The sequence below is a fragment of the Lepidochelys kempii genome, chromosome 22 (assembly GCF_965140265.1).
Source record: "Lepidochelys kempii isolate rLepKem1 chromosome 22, rLepKem1.hap2, whole genome shotgun sequence".
Taxonomy (NCBI): Eukaryota; Metazoa; Chordata; order Testudines; family Cheloniidae; genus Lepidochelys; species Lepidochelys kempii.
Genome location: NC_133277.1, coordinates 14,506,348 through 14,514,768, shown reverse-complemented (window position 1 = coordinate 14,514,768; position 8,421 = coordinate 14,506,348). Strand labels below are relative to the sequence as shown.

Below are 8,421 nucleotides of genomic sequence, written 5' to 3'. Positions count from 1 at the left end.
GCGCCGCTCTGGGCCGCGGACTTGCCAGCGGGTCCCCGACGCGGCAGCCGAGCGCCGCTTGGAGAGGCGGAGCCGAGCCTGTTCCCATGGAAGCCGGGAGACGCGTCTGACGTCACGCGCCGCGCGCCGGAAGTGAGGCAAATCACCGCGCGGAAGTGACAGGCCAGGGGAGTGACGGTCTCTGCATAGGTGAGGGGGGCAGTAGGCTGAGGGGCCTTTGAGAGGCCTCGGGACGGGCCCCTGGGGGAGGTTCGGGCTCGTTGGGGGTCTCCAATGTAGGGTGCCCGCCCCACCCCCTCCCTTGGAGCCCTGGGCTCTGGCAGGCCGTGGGGATGTCTCCCCTCCCTGGGTAGGCCAGAGGGGTGTCCGCTCTCCCTGCGCGGGCTCTGCGATGGGGTCTCCCCTCCCAACGGGGGGGCAGGCGGGTGCTGCGGTGGGGTGGGCTATGGTGCAGATGGGGCCTTTTTTTTGATGGGGAGAGGTCTAAGGTCTGTTTTCTACGTGGGAGGGTGGGGATGAAATGGGGAGGCCCTTTCCCCCAAAGTGGGAGGCAAGTGAACCGTTCACGTAGGTCCAAAAGCTCAGCCTCAACCCCCACACTTTGGCAGCCCCTTGTAATGCATCGGGCTACCAGGCTTCTTGTTGGAGGCTGGAACTGTGACAGCCCAAGGGGGCCCTGATCTGTCTTCCTACTTCTTAGGATTTTGATACCATGAGACCCACCCGCCGACTCCTTCTAGTCGGGGAAGGAAACTTCTCCTTCTCTGCCTCCTTGTGTGATGCCAGCGATCATGAGACTCATATCACCGCCACTTGCTATGAGAGTGAAGAGAGAGTTTCCAGACAGGCACTTGCTAAAAATAACATACAGCATCTGAGAGGGAAAGGTAAAGAAATCCCCAAAGGAAATCACTTTGCCATACTGTGCTGAATGCTAAGTATTCCCCACAGCTGTCTGGGTGAGTAAGTGAGGGAGTGGATAAAATTATGAAAAGAAGAAATACAGTGAAATTCTTCCAGACAGTGAAATTTATCAGGCTGTGGAATCGTTCCACAGGAAATGCATTTTAGCAACTATTGAAACAAGATCCTTGCATTGAACAATATTATCGATCATAACAGTGATAAAGGGCCTCTGGGGAAAGAACAAAGTTACTAAAACAGGAGATGGTTTTGTAGGAACAATTAAGGCACTTGAAATATTCCTCCAAATATCAATTTCAGATCAGAGAACGTTTCCCCAGAAGAAATGAGGGGGATTCTGGAGAAATTCCCTCAGAGGAGTGAAGAACCCTCCAAATACTCGTACCTTCAAATCTAATCAGAATCAGACTAAAGAAAACAACAAAAAAGCCTTAGCAGCAGCGGTAGAAGTAGAAGAGGGCTTAACTTCTTGACATCACCTGCAGCGGGGGTAAGGGAAGAAGAAAGAAAATGCCATGTGATATTTAAAACTGGATTGGGCAAAGCACTAGAAAATATGATGGGGGAACGATCCTGAATTGGCCTCCATGAGATGAACTAAATGGGACTATATAGGACTTTTCTTAATGTCTATGATTTTGAAAAAAGAACTTGCTTTTCCTTTTCACTTGCCACCTTTATGACCAACAGTAGAAGCTGTTTGGCAGATTGAAAGCTCCATTAAAATAACGCAACCCCGCTCTCTCCCTTTCTACTTTGTTACATACATACATATATATATATATATATATATATATATATATATATTCTTGTCTTTTCAATGAAGATTCTGTCATTTTAAGTCCCCTGCTCTCATGCTTTTCTTTACTGTTGCAGGGGTTGAAGTTTGCTTTTGTGTGGACTGTACCAAACTGAAGGACTATTTTTTGCCAGCAAAGAGAAATTTTGATTGCATTTACTTCAATTTCCCTCACTGTGGGAGGAAAGCTGGGGTAACAAAGAATAGAGAGCTTCTTGTGAAATTTTTCTGTAGGTGAGTAAAGTGAAATTAAGTAGCACAGACTTATCTCCTACCATGTGGCCTGCTGAACCACTTTCTAGAAGCTGCATTCTGGTTCCTGAAACCAGTGCCTTAAATTCACAGCAATTTTCCAGGACTGTTTAAAATTCATTGTTTAGAAAGGGCCCTTTTCCCCCATGTACTTTACTGTCACTGTTCTGTTTCTAAGTGTCCTTCAAAAGTATTACCAGCTGGTTCTTGTTCTAGCTGCGCAGACGTGCTCACAGAGAAGGGAGAGGTCCATGTGGCTCTTTGCAAAGGTCAGGGAGGGACGCCCGCTGACCAGCCAATGAGAGAGTGGCACAACAGCTGGCAAGTCGTGGCTATGGCAGCGGGAGCAGGATTTATCTTGAGTGATGTTCATCCCTTCAACTCAGAGGATGTTCATGGATATAAGTGCACTGGCTACAGGTAACCTATAGATGCTGCAAAAGGAAGTCCTTGATATTCATGCTGCTCCTAGGTATTTCCATAGTGCCCAACACCAGGGTCCAGAGCATTATCTTGTGGAGAGGAAACCCCCTCTAATTTTTTTTCATTCTGTAAAAGTACAATGTACTTCTTTTCCATCTCTTCCTAGGATGGGTAAGAAACACTGACATTCTTGCCTTTTGAGAGAGTATCTTACAGAAAAAATGGTATCTTAAATCTCAGGATTAGCATTTCTGTTTCCAAGTGGAACCAATAATATTAAGGGGATGGAAGGAGTCTGCATTCTATGATTGGTCTATTTGCTTAGACAAAGGTTGTACCTAGACCTTCTGCAATGTAGACAACATGATACTGACTCAGTCTTATCAGTTTACTAGTTATTCAGTGTCACTTACTTGCTTTTGTGTGTTTAATATTAGTCAGAAATATCAGTTACTTTACCAGATGGTGCATTTGTGTGTGTGTTGCCAGGAGTCAGGATAAATCCTTCTCTGTAGAAGGTGCATTAAACCACATCTTCACTCGGAGCTTGCCATTTCCACATCCCAGGCCTGTGATCTGCCAGACTGAACTGGAGGGCAAGTGGGTTTCCTTCCAAGTTCCAGAAATATTTGTGGATAAAATGAACAGGTAAGTGTTCAAGTCCAATATCTGGTTTGATTGTAGATTTATTCGCCAGGCTGCATTTGGGCCAGGCTGATACTAAACAAAGCCAGAAAATGGCTCAGTCCACTGCTAACTTAATCCACAATCTTGCATGAATGATCAGTTTGCATTTCTGAGACAGGTAATTATTAAACGTTCCAAATTCCATTTCCTCTCAGAGGGAAAAAGAGCAAATTTGGTCATTTAATGTTTTTCACATGTTGGTTTCATATTTATGGTCCACTTAGCTTAAGGCTTCAGAAGAGAGAGGATAACTTGCTAGCCAAAGATGTTAGACTGTTCCTAGCTACAGGAGTAGAAGAGTGCAATTGTGCAATGATTTGGGAGCAGCCCTGTAGGTGGCTTAGTCTGTGCTAATATTGCTAAGGCTAGTTAGGATTAAAAACTATAACCAAGTTTTTAATCTGTCTCTAAACTGGTTCATATTCTGGAAAAGATCCAGAGCTAACATACGTTGATTGGCCTCCTTAAATAAGCTTGTAATGCTAATAGTGAATGGAAGTCAGCTGATACTTGTGAGGAAAGTCCTCCCCCTTCCACCAGCCGAAGTGCAACAAATCCTCAGTTGCAACTCTTAACACAAACCCTTATGTCCTGCAGATGTCTTGGTAATAACTATGCCACCATGACTAAAGATTTTCCTTGTCCAGGTGGCTATTGAAAGCAAGCTTAACATTAAGGATCACTTGGAGAAGTCATTCATCATACTTGTCTTAAATTATAAACCGAGGAAAATGTTTTTACAAGTCTAAGTGCAGTGATTTTTATAATCTGTTGTTTTGTTTTTAATAGGGGTTTCCTAGGTACCAATTCAGATCATCCTGTAAGAACTATTAATGAAAAGCTCATCGCTCAACTCAGCCAAACCTTCCCATTACAAAGGGTTGACCATTCCCTTTCTCTGCTGCACCAAGGACACCTAAGTGCTGTTTCTCAGTCGAACGCTTTTTGGATCATTCCCAACACAGAACAAAATTCAAGTTCTGAACCTCCAGGTAAGGGAACAGCAAGAAGTGTCTTATTTCCTGGCCTTCATTTCTGTAGGGACATAGATCAATATGACAGGATGAAGGCTCAGGAGGGAGACCAGCTCTCAGAACGTTATCGTCTTAGATCTTCCCATCTGGTTTATGTTCAGGATGTGGTACGAAGGCTGAGCTTTCTCCCTGGGACTCTGCATGTTCTCACTGGGCCTGTCTTTAGGAAGTGTCTGATCTCTCCTCACACTCTGCCTGTTTTTCATGAGACTCTTTTTATATGTGCAGTTGATAAGGGTACAGAGGGCAGCTGTATCCAGATGCTTATGGATAATATTAAAAACACTGTAAGTTCTCTGCTCCCACCTCTTTCATGTTTTACATTGAACTCCACAGTACAGGAAGCAAAAAGCTCTAAAACAATTGAACTAAATGATTCAGTCATGCCTGAGCCTCAGCTTGATAAAACTCAATATTTCATCTGTGTGAAAACTGACACTTCAGACTCCAAAGCCAATGGCTCTTGCATAGGAGACATATCAGCAGCTCCCTGGGGGACAGTAAACAGTGAACTGAGCATTGTGTTTGCATCCGTGAATCTTGACCTGCTAGCCATGCAAATTTGTGGAATTTCTGACTGGCGAATGTTGTGGACCTTAGATGAGCGTTTCCTGAATCAGTTTATTGGAGGAGAGTTAGGACCCTTCAAGAGCTTTTCACTCCATCCACCTTCCTATGTGCATGATGTCAGCTTCTGGGTTCCTGAGTGGGAACAGTTTGATGAAATTGCATTTCACACCATTGCCAGGTGTGTGTCGCAGGAAACTGTCATGTCCATCCAGCTTCTTGACAGCTTTCAGCATCCACAGACTGGACAAACCAGCCTCTGCTACAGACTAACCTTCCAGTCCTGTGACAAGGCTCTTACTCGCCAGCAGGTGGCAGAGATGCAGATGCAGTTTAGAAAGAAGATACAGCAATGTTTGCACATAACTCTTAGGTAGATCATTGTATGCTGTTTTCAGACCTTCATCAAGAGCACCCTTCATTCACTTTCCTGTGAGAAGCCTGGATTTCATGTTGTGTGGTCCCTTAACACTGTGTGTTACTATTATGTCTAGCCAAATCATGCCTCTTATAAAGGCTGTGCAGATTAATTTAAAATATTATATACCTGCCTTTAATTCTGCTCTCAAAAAATAATAAAGTTCAGCTGCCTTCCCCTTGTCTGATTGTATGTGACTGTTGAAATGTCAGATCTCAGTGGGTGTTTTCTTTAACAGGTTCCTGTAAAAAGGTGGAGTTGGAAGTGATTCTGCTTATTTGTGCCAAAGGTGAGTTTGTTAACTCTCTGGACAAGTCTGCCCAATGTTGTTTTATTATATTCAGCGGGAAGCACTTATTGATGGCCTCTCTGATAAGGCACACTTGAAACAGGAAAACTTCAACAATTGCCCACTACTGGTTTAAAATGTCTGAGCATATTTCTATGTCAAGTCATGGAGGCTTAAGTGGTCTCACCACAAGAAGTCAACACCCAACTGAACCCAAGAATGCCTCAGATCTGTGGCATCTCTTTCTATAGAAGGGATACAGCAGAAGCTGCCTAATCCAAGGCAGTGGGAGGTACATTATGGGTTTTGAAGTGGGATCTTTTGAGTCTCTAATGGGTGTAGCCACTGCAGGGAGGAGCTGGAAATATGACACCCTATTTGATTCTAGTTTGACAGTTCTGTTCACAGTTTAGAAACTGAAAACAGGTGCAAGGCAAGACTGGGAGTCCACAGGAAAATAACACAAGAGTAACAAACCATGCTGTGTATGGATGGTATATCTGGCACTGGTAGCATCATGCTATAGTGCATAGCATAAGGATTGTAATAAAGGACAATGTTCTCACTAAACAACCTTAACTGGTTTTGGATCTTCCCAGGATTTTTCCATTTCATATGAGGGGTGGCCCCCTTAGGAGGCATTCTTCTGCATACACCCCTCGTAGGGGGAGACTCAATTCCAAGCTTAATGGAGTGCTCTTCTTTGCACCCCTCCCCTAGCACAGACTGTTGTACACTTAGTGCACAGTGGGGTGTGCTCCTGTGCACTCCCTTGCATGGTAAAACTCACTGCACAGAGGGGTGCTCTTTTTACACCCCCTTGCAGGGTTAGACTTGCACAATCACATTGCATAGTGGGGCACTCACTTTTACAACCCTCCCTTGCAGGGTTAGACTTGCACACACCCATTGCACAGTGGGGCATCTTTTACACCCCCAGTTGCATGATGAGAATTGCACAGCAGGGTGCTCTCCTATAAACCCTCCCCTCCCCCCCGTTGCATGGAGAGAAGTACACAACAGGACGCTCGCCTATGCACCTCCTTGCCGGGTGAGACTAGCACGCTCAGTGCACAGCGGGGCGCTCTCCTATGCACCTCCCTTGCACGGAGAGAAATGGCGCACATTGCATACAGCTGTGCACTCCCGCTTTGCACAATGAGAATTGCATGCTCGGCCCACAGGGGGGCGCTCTCCTATACACCCCTCTTGCACGGTGAGAATTGCACGCTCAGCGCACAGCGGGGAGCTTTTCCCCGCCTGCCTCCCTCGCCCGGTGCCCGTTGCAGGGAGCGGACCGAAGCCCGGCTCAGCTGAGCACAGCGGGTCCCCGGGCGGGCCGGGCGCGGCGGCGGCGGCGGCGGCTGCAGCCGGCGCCTGGGGCTGCCCGCACTAAGTATGGCGGCCGCCGGCCTCAGCCCGTGCGTCGCCCGCGAGCGGCGGGGGGAGCGCGGCGCGGCGCGGCGCGCTGCTGCCCGAGCTCGGCATGGCGGCCAAAGGGACCCGGCAGCGGTCGAGGGGAGGCGGCGGGGACCCGGTCCGGCCGCGAGAGGAAGGGCCGGGCCCGGGCCCGGAGGAGGCCAAGGCGGAGTAGGTGCCAGGCGGGCGGCTGGGGCCCGGCCAGCGGGGTGCGGGGCGCGCTGGTGAGGTGGTCCCCGCGGGGTGCAAGGGCCCGGCCCGGCCCCCTGGGGAGCGGGGCCCGGGGCCCCGAGCCCGGGGCCCCCTGGGGATGGCCTGGACCAGGTGCAGAGCGGTCACCCTACCACCTGGCATGTGAGCTGCATATAGACAGCGCGCATTAGCCTTGCTGCTGCCTGATAAAGAAATCATGAGGGGACCCATGCAATGGTGGTGTAGCCATGCTGGTCCCAGGATATACGAGAGACCAGGTGGGTGAGGTACAGTCTGTTGGACCAAATGTTACTACATCCACCGTGTCTCCCTGTGAAGGGGCCTGACAGTCTCCAAGCCTTGTGGGGGTGGCCCTGTGTAGCTTGGGACTATTAGGCATTAGCAAGGGTTTGGCTCCATGAATGCGCCAGGGCTCAGTTTCTGCAAGCAGAGCCTGGCATTTAGCTAGACTTGTTGAACATTGCAGGATGGTTTCGCCAGAGTCGAGCTCTAGCCGCCTCTTAGAGCAGAGGGACCCAATGGGTAGAAGTTGATCTGGCATGCATTCGTTTGGAATATGCTTGACATAGAGGTGCTGAGATGCCACAATGGTGGGTGCAGTACAAGGACCCCTATAGAATGGATTCACTGATATCAGAACTAGGTTTGATCTGTAGTAAGGCATAACAGTAGGAATGAAAAAAAAACAGAGTGGAGCCTGGGGCCATGTACATTTCCTCAGTGTAGTTAGAAAGGTAGCTGTAGCACTTGGTGCCAGGGTGCCATCCAACCTCACAGCCTAAGCAGGGCTAGGTCTGGTAAGCGCTGGGATGGGGATTCAAGGGGTGGAAGGATGGCCCAGTGATTAGGGCACTAGCCTGGGACTCTGGAGACCTGGGTACAAGGCCCTGCTCTGCCACAGACTGCCTTGGGCAAGTCGCTTAGTTCCTCTGTGCCTCACCTCCACATCTGTAAAACGGTGGTAAGAACACTCTCCTGCTTGTTGTGAGGGTAAATGTATTCAAGATTGTGAGTTCAGCTACAACAGTGGTGGGGCCACATAAGTACGTAAAATAGAGTGAGGAAAATGTCTCTAAAGGGTCCTAGGTTGGGTGAGGGTCAGTTGAGCCAAGTAACTGTCTAAGAAGTGACATTTATTAGATGTGTAAATGGATAAACCAACTTGAATTTAAATGTAATGAAAAGGTCGCCTAGCATGCCCTGAGCAGAAGGATCTGAAAGGAGACTGCAAAGAGCTGTAGCCTAAGATTGACTCGGAGTGTGTTTTAAGGATAATGAAGAGGGAGTACAGACATATTCATTGTCTTAACTCTTTCTGTGTGGATTTCCCAGTCTCTTGGGTTCTTTGCTCTGTGTCATCTTGCTGCTCTTTATCCTATTACCTTATATCATCCAC

The 8,421-nt window shown here is 48.0% G+C and overlaps 2 protein-coding genes across 6 annotated transcripts in view; both read left to right on the top strand.

Moving 5' to 3' along the window:
* Positions 1-134: 134 nt before the first annotated feature.
* FDXACB1 (ferredoxin-fold anticodon binding domain containing 1) lies at positions 135-5,962 on the top strand. Of its 2 annotated transcripts, XM_073320882.1 has the most exons (7): positions 135-189; positions 701-887; positions 1,801-1,957; positions 2,192-2,395; positions 2,888-3,046; positions 3,875-4,077; positions 5,343-5,962. In XM_073320882.1, the coding sequence occupies exons 2-7, from the start codon at positions 713-715 to the stop codon at positions 5,489-5,491; spliced, it is 1,047 nt and encodes a 348-aa protein (XP_073176983.1). In that variant the 5' UTR covers positions 135-189; positions 701-712; the 3' UTR covers positions 5,492-5,962. The 2 variants fall into 2 exon arrangements, with proteins under 2 accessions (XP_073176983.1, XP_073176982.1); XM_073320881.1 differs by lacking the exon at positions 5,343-5,962 and having other exon boundaries at positions 3,875-5,286.
* Positions 5,963-6,717: 755 nt separating this feature from the next.
* The window catches only part of ALG9 (ALG9 alpha-1,2-mannosyltransferase), a 118,781-nt gene continuing 117,077 nt past the window's right edge, over positions 6,718-8,421 (top strand). Inside the window, exon 1 of one of the 4 annotated variants that reach the window (XM_073321220.1) lies at positions 6,718-6,983. In XM_073321220.1, the coding sequence (XP_073177321.1) occupies positions 6,880-6,983 (104 nt within the window). In that variant the 5' untranslated portion in view covers positions 6,718-6,879. The remainder of the gene's footprint in view (positions 6,984-8,421) is intronic. The other 3 variants (XR_012155956.1, XM_073321219.1, XM_073321218.1) reach the window with 3 other exon arrangements.

What these genes read in the sequence shown, in the direction of transcription:
- FDXACB1 (XM_073320881.1), top strand. Translation starts at nt 713, where the DNA reads ATGAGACCCACCCGCCGACTCCTTCTAGTCGGGGAAGGAAACTTCTCC. An exon ending in ACAGCATCTGAGAGGGAAAG is followed by an intron (nt 888 to 1,800) that starts GTAAAGAAATCC and finishes TTACTGTTGCAG; the next exon opens with GGGTTGAAGTTTGCTTTTGT. An exon ending in TTTGTGGATAAAATGAACAG is followed by an intron (nt 3,047 to 3,874) that starts GTAAGTGTTCAA and finishes TGTTTTTAATAG; the next exon opens with GGGTTTCCTAGGTACCAATT.